The sequence below is a fragment of the Paroedura picta genome, chromosome 11, assembly GCF_049243985.1.
Source record: "Paroedura picta isolate Pp20150507F chromosome 11, Ppicta_v3.0, whole genome shotgun sequence".
Lineage (NCBI taxonomy): Eukaryota > Metazoa > Chordata > Lepidosauria > Squamata > Gekkonidae > Paroedura > Paroedura picta.
In genome coordinates this window covers 35,405,714-35,424,473 of record NC_135379.1, presented here as the reverse complement: position 1 = coordinate 35,424,473, position 18,760 = coordinate 35,405,714, and the positions used below count along the sequence as shown (strand labels likewise).

Below are 18,760 nucleotides of genomic sequence, written 5' to 3'. Positions count from 1 at the left end.
GTGTTGTCTTGAAAAATGAATTGCTTGTTTATCTTTTAAAAGCAGACTGATAGATTTAGAGCAAGGAGATGTTTTCTTGACTGGAATATATCTAATATTCCAGTGTTTGAAATTCTGGTTGCTAAATTACATTTTCTTTTGCAATTCATGTTTCAGGTTGTTGATGTAACCTGGCGATATTCTTGTAAACATGATGAACTGCTTCCTAGAAGGACAGAGGTTGAAGAAGCCGTGCTCCGTGAAGCCATCAATAACCTTAACAAAATGGTACATAACAAAATGGTATCTTATTTGATTAGACTAAATTAGAGAGAAGAGGAGATGGGGGTTTTGTACCCTGCTTTTTACTACACATAGGAGTCTCAAAGTGGCTTACAGTTGCCTACCCTTCCTGTCCCCAGAACAGACACCCTGTGAGGTAAGTGAGGCCGAGAGAGAACTCTGAGAGAACTGTGATTGTCCCAAGGTCTTCCAGCTGTCTGCATATGGAGGAGCAGGGACTTAAACACAGTTCTCCAGAGCAGAGGCTGCTGCTGCTCTTAACCACTACACCAAGATGGCTCTACTTAAAAAGTATTTGAGGGAACAGTATTTAAATTGGGAATTACATGTTTACTGCGTTGCTGTTTGCAGCAATCATAAAGGCAACTATTATAGTGATGGTAGCTTTATATGTTATGGTATTTGTTTTTTCTAGAAATAAGACCATTAAAGGCAAAAATGCAACATTTCACTCTTTATTTTATGCAAATATTTTAAATCACCAGTGAGCACATGACAACATGTGGCACAGGAGAAAAGCAAGATGACTCACGCCATCGCCATACTCCAAAAGGGGAAGATGTGATCTGTTCTTTATTTGAGAGCAGAGCCCAGTAGTGCTGCCAGCTAAATTAGAATGGAAGCCCTGTGAAAGTCAATAAGACATCAGTGAGCACATAATACCATACATGTGGATTCAACTTTGATTAAATTCAGCAAATGTCAGTGACATACTTGGATTCCTAGCATGTAGCTGAGTCCATAGCTGTTTTTAGTGTTATCAACAACAACGTCATATACAGCTTAAATGGAACACGAAAGCAACATTTCTACTTTTCCGAATTCTGAACTTTGAATCATAGAACAGAGATGAAGTTCTGTCTACTGAAAGATTTATTGAAAACTCATGCCATTTAGTCTCAACTGTAACCGATTCAGTTTTTTCATTAAAAAAGTAGAACGAATACTACAGAGACAGAAGCATCCATCACTTTTCAGTTCCAAATGATTGGGTTAATTAATGATGGGGTTAATCAGAACTAATACTCACAGGACAGTTAAGTCATGAGTAACAAAAAGTCATATTGCCTCTTAATCCTTCCCCTCCCCCGTTTGCTTAGTCTTAATAAACGAAATTAAACAAATATCAGTAATGAGAGAAAATAAATTACTTGTACCTATCTAAAATGCCTCAGTTTACCCTTACCACAGTGGGATGGTTTAGCCATAATGCCAAACCATGGTTTGCTGCTTAAGCTCCGTACTTGTCAATTTCCGTGGCCCCAAAACAGGAGTGATTCCTGATTTAGCACAAACCATAGTTTGCCATTATTTCTTTAAATACAAATTCAGGGTGAACACAAAGCCACAGTTAAAGAATAATCGAAATACAATAAACATTTGCAGAAACTGTAAGCCAAAGAAATGTCAGTCAAGACATGACAAGAATATAACTATTTTTCAGAACAACATTTTTAACAACTGGTTTCAGAATACTTGGTTTACAAAACTAATGATTGAATAAGCCACTGGTTTTTAGCTTGTTTTCTGCTGTAAGCCTTCTTCTAAGAATCATTTATAAATACACAAACCAGGTTGGAGCTCACATTGGCTGCAGAAGGCTCAGACAGGGATCCTAAATATCACAGTGCGACAAATAAGATTGCTAGTGCATTTCTGTTTATTAGTACCTTCAAGTTGTTCCTTACAGCAGGGGTAGTCAATACTGTCAGGGGCTCATGTAGTCCATGGAGTCCATGGACATCTGGAGGACCACAGGTTGACTATCCCTGCCTTACAGTAACCAGTAACTAATAAATATAATTGAAGTTGGTCTTATTTTCACCATGGCTTTTTGTACTCTTAGAGACAACAGTCTTTGCCTGAAGGCAGAAGAAGGGAGCTGTTAGAGAGGATCATTGTGGAGCTTGTTGAATTTATTTCTCCAAAGACTCCAAAGCCAGGAGAGCTTGGTGGAAGGATATCAGGATCCATTGCATGGAGACTAGCCAGAGGTGAAACTGCCTTAGAGGTATTTAGTACACTTGTTGATAATTCTTTACTGTCCTCCTGATTATAATGGTGTTGTAGTAAAGCTTTATTTGCATTTGCAATTATCCAAACCAAAGTAGTATCATTCAGTAGTATCCAAAGTAACAGCAATCATGGAAAAAAAAACTAGCAGACAAAATATGTAGCAGTGATTCATTCAAATCAGTTGACAGCAACTGTCCTAAGTATAATCCTGCTCACATGCCAATGAATTTGTTTCATAGCAGCAAAAGTAAAAGCTGCCACAAATTGAATAGTCAATTGAATTCTGTTTTCTGTTGATTTGACCAGTGCTTATTTCTATAACTGATCAAGGACTTATATGACTTTTTCCCCAGTGAAGTCCTCGTACCAATTTTCATATCCATATATAAACCATATGATAAAGCAGTCATAAAACTAATTAAATATTTAATGCAAACCTAACTTGCTGTTTTCATTTGTTTATTAGCACAAGGAAGTTGTTTTTATTCCAACTGGAAAAGAGAAATCTTCTAAGCTTTTCCACCTTAGATATAATATAGTGAAAGATTACTATATGCGAATATCCAATAACAATGAAAGGATTAACGGTTGGGAGAAAGGCATATGGAAGATGGCAGATGTATGGAGAAAAGTTGAATCCGACTGGAAAATGGTGAGTATCATCCCAAAGAACATTCTATAGTAATTGCGTTCAACCTTTCCAGGGTTGGGATGGAGTGAGTAATAAACACATAACATCAAGATCATGTGATATTGAAGTCACGTGACAGGAAGAGGAGGACCTAGTGTTTTGATTGCACCAGCACCAAGGCTTGGATCATTGGCAGCAGACCAATGTGAACTGCAGAGAGGAAACTCAAGCTGAGCACTGTAGTATTCCATAACAAGCCAAGACTGAAAGCTGTGGAAGGATACTCTGCACCACTGAGTGATATCACCATCCTGTTGCTCCTTTCAAAATGTGGGTGAAGAGAATCTCGAGGTGTGGTGCCCATGCTATGTTACTGGCACACCCTTTCAAAAGGTAGCAAAAACATGGCAGCTCTGTAGCGGCTTTCGGGCCTCTTTCTGACAGTTCTGACCTGTGAGTTCAACTACTCTCCTAACACTTTTTCACTATCAACATAGGTATAACGCTGAAACTGTAGTGTGCAGAGTTTATTTTTGCACGTGCTTCTGTGTTTATTTCCCTATTCAGCAATAGTTAGTAATATCCAGTTCAGATAATAGTCGGCTGATGGCAAACTGTGAATGGAAGCTGCTTGTGTTTCAGAACAGGATGGTAGAATTGGCCACAGATAATATATGTTTTGATATTAAACCTTAAATCTGACATTTCCCATCTAGAGGTATGCAATAATGCTGCCTAAAGAATTATATTTTAGCTGCACAGAATGAGCTTTATACTTTCTCGATTGCACACGAGTAGATAGATGCCTTGAATAATTATTTGTTGGTCTTAAAGGTGCTACTGGACTCTGATTTTATTGTGCTACTTCAGACCAACATGGCTACTCATTTGAATTTATTCTAAAAGCTATTTCCTCATCTGCAGAAAGCCAGATTGTCAGTCACCCTGAATTAATGAAGGTCATAACTAAGTTTATTTATGTTCATTACAAACTCAGTATTGATTGGACACTTACTTCAAATCTACCAATGTAGGCAGAAAAAAAGCATTTCCAGCAGTCAATATGAATAGAAACAAACAGAAATGCATATTCTAATATAGCATTGTATCCTGCACATCCTAAGATCACCACAAGTGGTCCCAATCCAGACCGCTTCAGCTTCGTACAAGGCCACCTCGGACTGAATCAGTCGAAACCGCCACGGCCTGCTTTGCCTTGATTGAAGTGGCCAAAGCAAAGCAGTCCAAGGTGCCAAAGGAGAAAGGCAGCGTGGCACACTGCGCGGGGGGGGGGGGGCAGCTGCGCCAGTGCAGCACATTGGCGGCGCACTGCAGGGGACTGGGCAAGACATTGGCACACCGGAGCTCTTCCCAGGGGATGGTAAGTCCCACCCACCATGACTGGTGTTCCAAAGTGGCCGCCCTGGCATCAAAGCAGGGCGCTCCGGCTCCGACTTTTCTGGCGGAGGTGTGACTCAGACCACCCCGAACTGATCTGTTGCTGGAGCGGCCCTGATTTGGTGCTGAGGCAGCTTCTTCAGGTTGGAGTGCACAACCCTAAGATTCACTACCTCTAGTTCCAAAGGCTGCATGTGCAGATCCCCCATGCTGGATGAAGTTCAAGCAGCTGATAGTCATATGTATTAGCTGCAGTCATTTGTTTGAGGAGGGGGCCATAATTCTGTTCCTCTTCTTCATTCCTGTAACAAGAAGAATTGTCAAGACTGTGTTAACAGCTGGTGAGATTCTAACCACAAATTGATTTCCACTTCTGGAATAATGTGATTTCTGCATGCCATGATATCCCACTAAAAGCTTCTGAATGACTGGGACACTTGGGAACAGTTTGAGATTTGGGGTGGGGGTGGGGAGAGGTGCTGCCAGAGAAGAGCACCTGCGGAAATCGTGAAGCTCCTGTTATATGAGCAGAAATACCCTTTAGATCCAGCCCTCCCTGTGGTTTGGCTTCCAATTCGCTTCAGGGCTCAATTCAAGGTGCTAGTACTGACCTTTAAAGCCCTGTATGGCTTTGGACCACACATCTTAAAGACTGACCTCTCCCATATGAACCCACCTACTCGCTTCAGATCTTTGGAGAACATAGTCCTGTTCCCCCTCCCATCTAAGGCTAGACAGGTAGTGACCTGAAAAAAGGTTTTCTTGGTCATGTCACCAAAATTTTTGATGCTCCCTTCCCATGGAAATTAATCTGTCTGTCTCTATTGGTGTCTTTCACCAGCAGGTGAAGACTTTTTTTTTTCATTTGGTATATCCCCAATAATGGTGATTGGCTCCCCTGATTCCATTGTTTGTGTTTTTCTTGAATTTTATAATTTTAAGTATTGTTTTGCATTGTTTTAATGTTTAGTTTCCAGCCTTGGGGACCATGCTTGAGTTAGATGGGTATGATAAAAACATGGCTGTAAGCACACACATATCTACATATAGAGCAGCATGTGTGTAACCTATTGCTGTGTTGCTTGGCCTCCAGGTCAGGCATAAAGCACAGCATGTTGCATATACAGTTTTACTGAGAGATGTAGGACTTTTCAAAGATAGCTTTGTAAAATACATATACGGTATAGATTTCTTAACTGGTTAAACGGCATTGACAATTTCAGCAGCTCAGTTTCACTAAAATCAGGACAAAGTATGTAATCAGTATGTGTTAATTACTAATACTTTCAATAATATCAGTTTATTAGTTGTCTGCACATTGATTCAAAAGAATGGTAAATTGAAGGGGAAAATATTTTGAAGTTGTATACATATGGCCCATTATGCACGGCCACCGAAACGGCGATTTCGGGTCACATGGAAAACGCGGAGGGGGAAGAAGCGAAGCAAACCGCTTATGCATGGGACGGACACAACGGTGGCAAAACCCAGAGTAACCGATTATGCACGCGGCGACCCCGGCGCCGCTTCTAGTTGCGCCCTGGTCACCTGGAAGCTGTGCTTTCTTCCGCATTTCGCAAACGCGGCTTTTTTGGCGGCATGCACCGAATCTGTGGCCAGTTGCAACCGGCACTGTGCGTTATCAGTGATTTTAGTCGCCACCATTCCACCCCAAATGTGCACTATCCCCCTCCCCCCGTGCATAATGGGCCTATGATGGCATCTTTATGTGGTAACAGAATGTTCAGAATTGTAGCTTTAATATATGTAACTCAATTTAAGGTTTCCGAGGCACCTTTTTTGTCTGTGTAGGTTTATATAGCCCGAAAAGAAGGATCATTGTCTGGTTACATCAGCTGGAAGTTTGAGTGTGATTCTGTTGGTCTGAAGATAGAAAATGTTTCTGTGCGGACAAGCAGTCAGACATTTCAGAGTGGAAGGGTGAGGTGGATGCTGTGCTCTGGAAACACAGAAGTTGATGTAAATGGAGGCAAGTATGAAACTTAAAAAAAGAAATGCTGCTCCAAACAAAGTAAAAACATTAGTCTGCTAAGGCTTATTTTTTGTAATGTCCAAAGTTTTGCAGCAATTACCATTTTTACCCCTACAGCAGTACTCACAAGTAGGCCATTATTAACACTAGGTCAAGGAGACTGATGTGAGGTCACACTAAGACCGTTTACGCACTGGGAACTTCACTGCCCCAGCTCCCGTATAGGAGCTCAAATCGGGGGTAGATGAGGTGCACCAGGCCAAATGCTCCCCCATGTGGGGGCAGGAAGAGGTGGTGCAACTTGCCACAACTAATACTCTAGCCTGCAGCCTGGCACAAAACCTCCAGTGCATAAATGGCCTAAAAGTCAGCAGTTGACTTTGTGTCTGAATTGGTCTGAAGCTTATGGCAAAGAAGAGTTGGTTTTTATATCCCACATTTCTCTACCCTAAGGAGTCTCAAAGAGGCTTACAATCGCCTTCCTTTCGTCTTAAAAGGGCCCTTGAGGCTACGGTGAAATGCCCATGTTGTTCTGGTAAGTCAAGTATATCAAATAATTTTATCTGCTATCTATTCTAGTGAAACTACTAACATTTAGGCCATTGATTGGAGGTGATACTTAGATCTTGTGTCTTCTACAGGCTGTGGTGTTAGAATCATAGAGTTGGAAGGGGCCACACAGGCCATCTAGTCCAACCCCCTGCTCAACGTAGGATCCCTCTCTCGCGTCTGCAGTTTTGTTGCTTATTTCATGTTTGAAACTGGTCATTTGCTCCCATTATTAGAAATGCATCTATTGTGCCAGGCTGCAGGCATTGGCCAATGCTGAAGGACATGTGTACAAGGAGACCGAGTGTTCCTGCTTTACTGGCTTGTGTCAGAAATGCCCTGCTTTCTGCCATGATTGTTAGCATTTGTTAGAAGGGTAGATGGAGGGCCCCTGGTCAGCTTTATTACTCTTGCCATTTCCTTTTGCTTTCTCACTTCTTCCCTTCCCTGCTCTACCTGACTCTCCGGGGATGGCGATATATAAGTATGATAAATAAATAAATCTCCTCTTGTTTCCCGAATGCAAGGCCTTTGGATGCTGGACTATCTAGTACTTTGAAGATCTCCCACCTTTCCAGGGGTTCTTGAGGGGGGGGGGTTGAAGTATTATATATTGTGTCTATCCCTCCATGCTTTAGTCCCAACAAGGCATTTCTAGAACTGGCAATTTCAGAAGGCTAGACATGAGTCTTGTGGCACCTTAAAGACTAAAGCATTATTCGAATATAAGCTTTCATGGATTAAAGCACCATTAAACATAGTCAAACCTCCCCCCCTCCCCCCCACACACAGAAGAAATTGTAAATAGCAGTATCACTAGCCATGAAATGCAGGCAATTGTGTAGTGAATTAGAATATAATCGAGAGAAGTACAGAGACTCTTCACAATACCAGTTATTGTTGATAATGCAATCACCTTGTGTATGTATGTGTGTGTATCTACCAGCGGAGGACTCACCTCATGCATCTATTGAACTGTTCATATACGCTTATAGTAGAATAAAAACATATTAATTTTTACAGTGACACCTTTTGAGAATGGGTTGCTAGTAAATTCTAACAGGAAAACAAATAGTTTGCTATTGGTATTGACATCTTTAATGTGATTTACAGTGCAATGCTATGTGGGATTTCTACAGTCTTATCCCATTGAAATCAATGAATTTGATCCCCTTGCACAAGCAGAATCACAAGAAAAAGACAGTGGTAGCCATCCTCTTGTGCCTTTGCTTGCACAAAATCTTGTACAATCAGTTTCTGGGCATTAGGAAAGGTATTGCAGGAGATCTTCTGCAAGTGGAACTGTGTGAAGTCTGTTTGTGTTTCCCCTTGTGCACTGCTGGATCCAAGCCACTGGGTGTAGAATGGAGTAGCTCTGGATAGGATTTCACTGTTACTGTTTTGGACTAAACATCAAGAGAAAGTGTTTTAACAGGATTAATTTCCCTCTCTCCAGATAAAAACCTTCACTCCTACCCTGATATTTCCAATGTAACAGATGTACTTTTGAAAGCAGAACTAAGTGGAGGGGATGGTGATATCGCATGGCAACATACACAGTTGTTTAGACAAAGTTTAAATGATGGAGAAGATTGTTTTGAGATCATTATAAAATTCAACGAACTTTGAATACTTGAAGACAGCTGTACAAGTAAGGATTTCTGCAACAAAATATTTCAAAGCTTACGTAGGAACATCAGAATCATAACACTGCATTCTTCATTGAACAATTGTGAAGAAATGGATTTTGTTAATGTGGCATACAATGAAATACAGGTATCTTGAAACTATGTCCTTGAAAACATATGAAATGTGGCTTTTTGTATTCAGAGAGAAGTTATTAACCCAATTCTATACACATCTACATGGTAGTAAATCTCATTAGACATAATTAAATTTACTTCTGAGTAAACATGCACCGGATTGCCATGTCATTTAAGGCTAGGATTCCTGCTTTCTTTTAATCAGTCAATCAAACTTTGGACCTAGAAATTTGATTACTTTTTAAAAATTAGGCACCTGTAATGCTTGAACCCTCTGTCTGCTCATAATTTTATAATAAGGAAGTTTATTGAATTCATTAAAAATGTTATGAATCTGAGGAATATTTATCAGCTCCTGACGTCACTTTTGGTTTGATTCAAATTCTGTTCAGGCTTTTAAGAAAAGTTTATTGACAGTTAATTTGGATGTCTACTAAAGTCCTTTTTAAATTTTCCTTGTTAAATATATACTGTAATTTAAGCATTAAGTATTTTGGACCTTGATCATATACAAAGTAATAAATTGACTGTCTCTAAAATATTGTCATGGATTGTTATGTAGAAATGAATCCCAGATTGTGTAAAATTATAAAGTTTTGATACATAAAGATTGTGTTATGCATGTTTTTGTTACTTTATAAATATGGATCAACTGCTCTATAAAGCTGATGCTTCTGTTAAAATGCTTGTAATAAGTGGGATTATATTCAACTAGTTTTTCATTTAATCTTACCCAATTCCTCTCTGTCTTACAGCCCACATTCCATATGGGCTTTGTACCTGCAAGTCTCATAATTCTATCTAACCCAGCCAGTCTTCCGTCAGCTTGATGCCCTTGCTCCTGTGAAGCCCCTGCTCATTTCAGATACCGATGCTAACACCCAAGAGTTGCATTCATTATATATTTTTCTTTCCAAAATGTCAATTGCTGTTTCGTTCTGGTCTCCCTTACCCTTGCTGGTACAGGTTGTAAGATGTGTAAATAAACTCAGTGGCCCCAATTTGGGACTGAAGTTGTACTAAACTTAATTATCATTGCAGTAACTGAAGTTAAATAATGACCTGTACTGTTGATTTTACTGGGGATCAAATGAGTTGTGCCTGTCAAGACTGAAGCCTGTTTATGTAGCCCAATTAGAACATATGCTTGGTATTAACCATTCTAGCTAAAAAGAGAATTTGCTGAATGGTACATCTACAACCAGTCTTGGAGATTAAAGATAGAAATTGGAACATGTACCCTTAGCTTCTTCTGCAAATACCAAAATGGGTGTAAAATAGTATTCAAAAATACCCTAACTTCAAAAGCTTAATTTTTTAAACAGAAGTTTGAATCTTCTGTTAAACACAGGCCTTCTGGAGATTACCCTATGGGGGAACGTTTGTTAGAAGAAAAAAAAAATCGGACACTGATGCAAGATGTATTGCCTTGCAGGGGGATATTGACCGCCTAATGAGGACACTGACAACCATAATTTGGCATAAAATATTTGGCCACAGCCTTTATTCAACACTGAGCGTGGCAAGCATGGGAAGAGAAATTTGCCCTCTTGTGGTCCGCTGACCACAAGGCAGCCCATCACAGCCTGCCCCTCAACAGGTTGCATTGGCTATCTAGCCCAGAATCCTGGACATAATGGCAGGCTGAAAAAGGGGGGGAGGCAGCATGGAGTGACCCCTCCGGGTGTCAGCCTCTGTTGGGTTCTCCTGCCTCCCGGAAATGCAAGCCTTCAATCAGGATCTGCATCCACACAGCCCCTTAAAGGGCCCAAATCTAGGGGAGGTCAGCGCGCAAGCTTGCCCGCCCCAAAAATGATCCTTCCCATGCTACACTTCCGCCGGCTGTGACAATTAAACAATAATACAATTCAACGTCTAACAAATAGTCCAACAATTCATAAATAGGGAGGGAGGGTGGGTTTCGCATCTTTGGGTGCCCTGATGGGGAAAAGAGGCCAGGCAATGTCAGGCCATCTGTTTAACTGATGCCTAGCTCAGCGACGCCCCCTGTTGCCATGCCAACACACACCCTGCCCAGAGAATGCCAGTGCTGGGAGTTCTCTCCCACCAGCCAGGTCCCTGTCGGCGTTCCTCCCTCACAGCGGCAATGGCCCCCTTTAGATGAGTCTTGGGGGCTTTTTGCCTCGCAGGGGGATATTGACCGCCTAATGAGGACACTGACAACCATAATTTGGCATAAAATATTTGGCCACAGCCTTTATTCAACATTGAGCGTTGCAAGTATGGGAAGAGAAATTTGCCCTCTTGAGGTCCGCTGACCACAAGGCAGCCCATCACAGCCTGCCCCTCAACAGGTTGCATTGGCTATCCAGCCCAGAATCCTGGACATAATGGCAGGCTGAAAAAGGGGGGGGGGCAACATGGAGTGACCCCTCCGGGCGTCAGCCTCTGTTGGGTTCTCCTGCCTCCCGGAAATGCAAGCCTTCAATCAGGCTCTACATCCACACAGCCCCTTAAGGGGCCCCCCAAATCTAGGGGAGGTCAGCGTGCAAGCTTGGCCGCCCCAAAAGTGATCCTTCCCATGCTATACTTCCGCCACTGAGCCCGAATAGGAATATATCTCTTCGGGCTCCCGCCACCACTCATTTTGCAGCCAATTCAAAATAGCATGTTGGATCCCATGGAGCCATATGTACATGTCCCAGTCTGACAAGTGCACCCCATTGCTCTTATAAAGGGCCCAGAACTGCAAATGCCCTTCTATGGGGGCTCCAATCAGTAACACACTTCCCAGTTCAGATCTATACTCAGGCTTTAACTCCACCTGAGATCATGGAACTCTGGGTGACAGGTGAAGGGGCCACTCACCACCCCAGTCCGTCAAGTGCACCACATCGCTCTTATAGAGGGCCCAGAACTGTAAATGCCCTACCATGGGGGTTCCAGTCAGTAACACACATCCCAACTCAGCTCTGTACTCAGCTCAGTACTCTTTTGCGTCTTTGGGCACCCTGATGGGGAAAAGAGGCCGGGCAATGTCAGGCCGTTTAACTGACGCCTAGCTCAGCCACGCCCCCTGTTGCCATGCCAACACACACCCTGCCCAGAGAATGCCAGTGCTGGGAGTTCTCTCCCACCAGCCAGGTCCCTGTCGGCATTCCTCCCCCACAGCGGCAATGGCCCCCTTTAGATGAGTCTTGGGGGCTTTTTCTCAAACTAAGCACTGCAAAGTTCACCTTTTGGACTGAACATAGTGTTCTGTGATATGAATGGCATAAAGTTCAGTCAATAATTTGAACCTAATGTTAATCTGAAGTGATATAGTCCAATATTTCACAATCTGATTGCAAGTAATTTGCTTGGTGATAATCTTACTCTGAGCAAGGTTTCTTGTATTTGTTTCTACTGCCCACAGACATAAATAAAATAGTAAAATAACTAGCGCATGTTAATGTGCTAATCAAACAAACAAAACCAGGCCACCTACAGGTCTCTGCTGTGGGCATCAAGCCTCCATTTTTTGATTTCCCCCCTTCTTTTTCCTTGCATCTTAGTAACCATGAGCAGCTCTCTTCCACCAGTCACATTAATCCCCACAAACAAGTTTTGGGGCACATATAGTGTAAGGCAGAGATCCAGAAGAAAAGGGGCAGCATCAAGCATAATTCCACAACGTTATATCATGTTCACTGAAAACAATAGCAACCTCAGAGAGAAATATGCATCTTCCTTTAACTAAGCCCTCAGCCTGTTAATCAGAACATCTTTGTAAGTGGTGAGAGTACTTTTGCATAAGGAATTTGACTTCCTGAGTAATCATGCAGGCTCTCAAATGATTCACTAAATTGAAAAGTACATATGAAAGAGAGCAGACTTTTCAATACTGAGATGTCGGGCTGTTTATTGCTTTGCAGTTTTTTTTATAAGGCACTTTGGATTGTATTTAGACATTAACTAGCAGAAGGGGGAGACTACTACATATAAAGATTTGCAGCAACCCTACTAGTTCAGTTCCACCTCTTCCAAGAAGCACTACAAAAGATCTCTCTGCTTTGGTGAAGGAATTACAGTGGAGCAGTAGCAGCCTCTAGTATATCAACAGCTAAAACAACACAAGCTGAGTGACAACCCCCCCCCCCTCAATTGCTGCTGCTACTCTAGGAGGGAGTTGAACAGATGTTCTTGACAATCTGATATGAGTGAAGAGGATTTGCCTTCAAGACTCAAAACTCCAGCTGTTCCGTCACAAGTGTAGCAGACAACTTCTGGGGGCAAAGTTGTTTTCACGCCTGCCACAACACCAGTACCAGCAGGAGAAGCAGCAACAGAAACAACAATAGGGCATTGCTGAATTATATGCACATGCATATATATATATATTAATTTCATCATGCAGGCCTTTGGCCAATACAATAAAATCCATCTACTACTAGTAGTTAGGGCATAACTTTGACATCTCACTACCGATCCTGTCTATTGTTGTCTAAGAAAATTCCTAATTTTGTTACTTCTATAGTAGAAAGTTCAGGTTGATTCAGTTGTTACTTTCTGAAGTAAGAGAATGGAAGCCTCCTATGTAAGAGTTAGAGAGAATCCTGTGACAAATGAAAATTGCACAGCTAATAGTCACTTGAGTTTTGTGCTGTCTGGAAATTAGTTTTGGAAGTTGCTGTTTTGTGTTGGGCTTCCTTCTGTTCTGCATCAATTCTCCGGGCCTTTTCGCACAGGGATCTTTGTTGCAAATTGTTTGCGGAATGAAAAATCGCCATTTAAAATAGTGGAATTCGTCGTTATGCATACCTGCCTTTGTAGTGGAATCAGTTGCGTTTTTTAGCGTTTCCCACAGGCTTCCGGTCTCGGCAGAAATCGCTAGAAAGGAAGCGCTATTGCCAAGCTCGTCCCGCCCCTGGCCGTCAAGCAGCCAATGGGCAGCCGTTAGCATGCTCCCAAACAGCCCCTTTCCCTTTAAGAAAGGTTTAAAAAAAAAAAAAAAACGACCCATAGCAACGAATCTAGGTAGATTCGTTGCTACGGAGAGACCCATCCAGCTGCCTAATGTGAGCTGTCATTTGATTGTATGATCGTTTGCACGCTGCCTCGAGTGATAAAAAAAAAATCCCCCCCCCCCTCTCACGGGCCCGATTTTCGGCTGCATTTATGTGTAAAAAATAAAGGGACTTTATTTCAGCAAACGGGCTTTTATGTGGTTTGTGCTTAGTGACTAAAGGTGAAGGACTGAAGCCAGGGAAGCCTCTAAACAGAAAGAGGCTCGCCGGTGCGTTTATCCCCGCTCGCTCGGAGAAAAAAAATGGCGATCGCTTCGCCGGAAGTTTGGAGGAGAGAGCCAGGGGGAGGGACTTTGAAGAACCAGCAACAATGGTAACGCACAGGTCTTTAGCGCTACTGTTGCAGATTGGTTGCAGGAGTGTATCGCTATCCGGAGGGTGAATCCACTTTTCTGGATTCCCCTGAAAGCGCCACAATGAAGCGCTTTTTGCTGATTGGTTTCAGGATTGTTGCAGATTGTCTACGACGTCGTGGGTTATGGCAAATTAGTAGCGTTTCCAAATAGCAACCATTGTGCTACTTTGAAGCCGTGCGAAATGGCCCTCTATGTTTCTGTCACAAGATAAAGACATAACGTTATAACAGAAGTTGTGACAAGCAAGTAGGTAGAATGCTAAGTAAAGAGAAGCTAAATCTCTGACATCCCTTCTTAAGACCTCTCTCCTAATGAGGATTTCTTGATCAATTTGTCAATGGCCCGTTAAGCCATTGTTGTTGCAGTGTTGATGCTGTTGCAACATGTTACTCCATGAGAATATAGTGTATGGCCTTAAAGGTGATTACCAGAACCTTTAGCATGATCCGGAATTCAACTGGCAACCACTGCCAAATGAGGGTCCACCTCCATCTTTGAAGGATGTTTTCTTTCAGTAAACAGGACAATATCACCTCCTGTATCTTAATCAGTACACTGCCATACACTCTACTAAGTCATGTCCTAAATATAAGACTTAGAATGAAGAACTGTGTTGATACCTGCAGGAGCATGTAGGACTGAAAGCTGTAATGCCAGTTTGATGGACTAACCTGTAACTCAAATATGTTCTTGACTTTGTGCCATGGGTAACACAAAATTGGCACAACTTGAACTGATGTCTCTTTCACTCATGAGCTTATTTCATCACTCTCCTACTGCAATCTGATTTGAACCCTGATAATGATAGAGCTATAAAAATGCAGGTGTCTTATTCTTTAGGATTGATGACTAAACAACACTAGTTCACGCAGGCTCTCCACCTTGAATTTTGCTTTTTTAAATGCTGGTGTCCAGGCAGACCTAGGAAGCAACTAGACAGCAAGAAAAAAATGGTTACTTAATGCTGCGTTTGTCTACCCTGGAATTATTGTTTGGTTCTTTGCTAGAGCAGGAATACATCTGAAATTATGGACAGTAGGATTAGGCACAGAAAACTGCAAACGATTAGGAATTTAGTTCGCAAATTATTACTTTCACATGAGCATTATTTCTGGCTAAATGGTTCATTCAGTCCAAAATTATGGAAATTTCTACTGAACATACAGCACACAGTATGAATGTCATAATTCTGGCTTCCATAACTATGTTGTCAGGTTTGAGGTCTTTTTTTATGGTTTACATGCTGAAAGCCCCTCAAGGTTGGGTGGAAAGTAAGCCTCAACCTGAATTCCTTTCATGAACCTTTTTGGTTTGAAACTGGGAAGGGAGCATCCTGCACAATACTGTCCACCCCCCTCCCCAACCGCTGTTGCAGTCAGGTGATTTTTTTTTAACTAACAAGAAAGCTGAGTGGCTTTACATGCCATCATGAAATCATGTTCCCACCCCTCCCCAATGTTGCCTAAGCTAGACTCCCTGTTGCAGCTGGCCCTAATTATCATTCACTGTATTGAAAATGGAGCATGATGTGTCAGAACAACATCCATTAAACAACTCTTCTTTGAACATCAAACAAAAAGATCTTTACAACTTTATCCTAAGCATGCCCTGCAAAGCAAGCTGCATTGGGTTCAATGGAACTTACTTCCAATCAACAGGTTTATTTGCTTGAATAGTGTTGTCACTCTATATAATGAGGAATGCTATTTACTGGAGTGATATATCTGGATAGATTGTAGACATTCTTCTGTCACTTGGGACTATTTCAGTTATTCATATATGTACCGCCCTACCCAGTGAGCCGGTTCAGGGCAGTGTACAACATGTTTCCACATAAATCATTAAAAACATTTTGTTAAAATACAATTATAATATCTCAAATAAATTAAAAAAATTTAATGGCAGTATGATTTACTGTCTGATATCAAAATGGAATAGCTAGCAGAATTAACAAACTTAGTATACTTCCTGTCCTTCCAGAACTAGAATGTGGTCTGGGGAATCTTTTTGATAGGGAGAGCCCGTAGATTAAGATATCATGTTTTATAAAGATGTCGCTGATAGCCATAGGCTCATTAGACAATCATTAGGGGAAACACTACATCTCCTATTATGCCTCAGACATCACCTCAAGGTATAATACACATTCAATTCCTGTCAAATTTACATTTTCAAGTATATCTGTGATTAGTCTGTCTCACTTGTACAGAAATGATTGAAGTTTCAGGACTATATAAGGAAAGAACACACAAACAGTTATATTTGCCACAATACTTTTTAACCAGAAAAAGACAATATGTGAAGTTACAACATTGCCAACATTTAATTTTTTTGAAAGTATTCATATTATTCGTATGAGGCCATAATTTCTGTTAAACCCCAAAGTGCAGCCCAACATTTATGGCAAGTTCAGCATAAGGGGAGGGGGGAAAAACTTTTGCAGGGGAGAAAAACAGACTAAATAGGCCCTATATAGGCTGAATATGTTGGTTATCTGGGCAGAAGTTACCCCCACCCGAGATGGCTGTGTGGGCTGTATGCGCTCTGATTGGGCCTGGGTAGGAAGGGAAGGGAGGTTTTTTTAGATGGGGTTTTGCCACCGGTATAGGATTGTATTTTTGTAATTGTATTTTATACGGTTTGTAAACCGCGACAAGTCAGCAGGGTCTGGGAGTGGTGGTCTAAAATGTAATTATAAATTTTAAAAAATAACATGTGCCACTTAAAAGTGTCTTTCAGTCCTTTTGTTGTTGGCTATGCACATATGATAAATAGAAAAGTAGTCTTTGTACTGACTGATGGCTCAGTAAGACGATTGATTGATAATTGCATTTCTGTCTTGTTATGATCTATAATGCCTGTGCAATTTTGGCCTCAGATTCTCCCTTGTTTTCTTGACAACTGGGCCACAAATAGAGATGTGAATGCTTGTGTGTGTGTGTGGGGGGGGGGGGTTGACACATTTTATATGTGTGTGTGTGTGGGGGAAGAGTCAGCTCTGGTGTTGTTAGAAATTGTATTCCTAATAGCTTGTAAACTATAACTGAATTCCAGGGGATTGATTGGCTGTTTTGGCAAAGAATTATCATTGGCTGCATTTGGATGTGTGACAGTTTACTAATGTAACAGAACTGATTTTTGCTATATATTCCCACTGTCATGTAAGGAATTCATAGTCTGAGGAAGAGCGCTCATGTCTTGAATAAATCTTTGTTGGTCTTAAAGGTGCTACTGGACTCTGACTTTATTGTGCTACTTCAGACCAACACGGCTACCCATTTGAATCTTTGGTTGAGGTCTGACTAGGAACAACGGGACTCCTCCTCAGGCTACGCAGTAATATCTAGCTTATCCCACCCTGTAGCCATGGGGAAGGGACTACATTGCCAATCTTGTTTTTATCTTTTCACAGTCTGTTCTGGGATGGGCTTTTTATGATGCTTTATGATTTTTTGTATATTGTACATCACCACGAGTCTCTGGAAAGTGGTGGTCTAAAAATCAAGATATAGACAGATAGACAGATTTGTATGTTTGTATGTTGCACACATGTATTGTTTTAAAGCATTTTTCTTTACATGTAAATATTTTGGGAACAATTAATATGAAACAACTTAATGTCAATGCCGTATTTAAAAGTTCAGTATTTCCAATTGTTATAATTTCGCTTAATATCCAGATATTTTTGGGAACCTCTTTTTATTCTGACTGTATGAGAGCATTTTCATCCAAACATTACACTTTAATACATGATTTATTTTCTAACTTTTAATATTTGTCCTATCAATTACGATAAATTAAGAATTGTATCCTATGGTGACATAGGGTGCACCAATCTGCAACTCTCTGAAGTAATGGATAAATTTGCCAGTTTTCTTGTAGAAAACCGCCCAGGACCGGATTATAAGTATGCTTGCCAAGAAACAAATTCTTGCTGATTACTTTCAGTAGAGCTCCACTTCCGCTCGGAAACACATGAAGCTAGTAGCTGAATCCTTTGCAGCAATTGTGCGTCCCTAAGTCCATACATGATCATGCTACAAACAATTACTCACTTCCTAACTTGAACCAGACACTCTCACAGCTGGAGGGAGCCCAACGAAACACAACTTCCTTCCCTTCCCTCCTCTCATTGCAGCGCACTCCAAACGGAGAACTTAGGCGACTGCGGGAGAAGGGACTCTGCTCGGCTGTTGCTACTTCTGGTGACGTAACCGCACCAGGTTCGTATTGCTTTTTTGATTGGCTGAAGCGCAGGCATGGTAGTCGTTCCTCGCTCGTAATTGGTGGACGAAGCCAAGGCACTGGGAGGCTGCGGCGGTTTATGCCGGACGGGGGCAGCGCAGTTATTGTCTGAAGGCTTCAGGCCTCGGCGCGACTCGGAGAACGCCGACCGGACGGCCCTTTAATTCGCCTTCTCGCGGCGTTTGCCCGGTAGGGCCTGTCTCGACCGGGCGGGTGAAAAGGCCATTGCTTTTCCCTCTGCCGGCGGGCGAGGTCCTCAAGTCCGGTCCGCCGACGCCCTTCAGACAACGACACCGGAAAAGGGTGGCCGCCTCCCCTCCCCCCTCCCCTTTGTAGGCTTCATTAAAGCGACTGCGTATACTCCAATCCTCACGGACCGGCTTTTCCTAGTCGTTCTCTCCACGTACTGGCCTCCTGTGAATGTTCTTTCTTTAAAATAACGACCCAGCTAAAGCATGACATAAACCGTCAGTAGCCCCTGAGCGCGAGCTTGGAGGGGG

General features: G+C 41.9%; 1 protein-coding gene and 1 long non-coding RNA gene across 5 annotated transcripts in view; one reads left to right on the top strand and one right to left on the bottom strand.

Moving 5' to 3' along the window:
* Positions 1-9,644, top strand: part of NGLY1 (N-glycanase 1) — a 25,590-nt gene extending 15,946 nt beyond the window's left edge. Inside the window, exons 7-11 of one of the 4 annotated variants that reach the window (XM_077302857.1) lie at positions 157-267; positions 2,129-2,293; positions 2,765-2,950; positions 6,140-6,317; positions 8,326-9,644. In XM_077302857.1, the coding sequence (XP_077158972.1) occupies positions 157-267; positions 2,129-2,293; positions 2,765-2,950; positions 6,140-6,317; positions 8,326-8,498 (813 nt within the window). In that variant the 3' untranslated portion in view covers positions 8,499-9,644. Of the gene's footprint in view, positions 1-156; positions 268-2,128; positions 2,294-2,764; positions 2,951-6,109; positions 6,318-8,325 lie in introns of those variants that run through there. The other 3 variants (XM_077302854.1, XM_077302856.1, XM_077302855.1) reach the window with 3 other exon arrangements.
* Positions 722-18,760, bottom strand: LOC143820267 (uncharacterized). The gene is made up of 3 exons (XR_013225293.1): positions 18,071-18,760; positions 4,501-4,629; positions 722-907 (listed from the first exon to the last, which is right to left on the bottom strand). It is a non-coding gene; the product is annotated as an uncharacterized LOC143820267 (long non-coding RNA).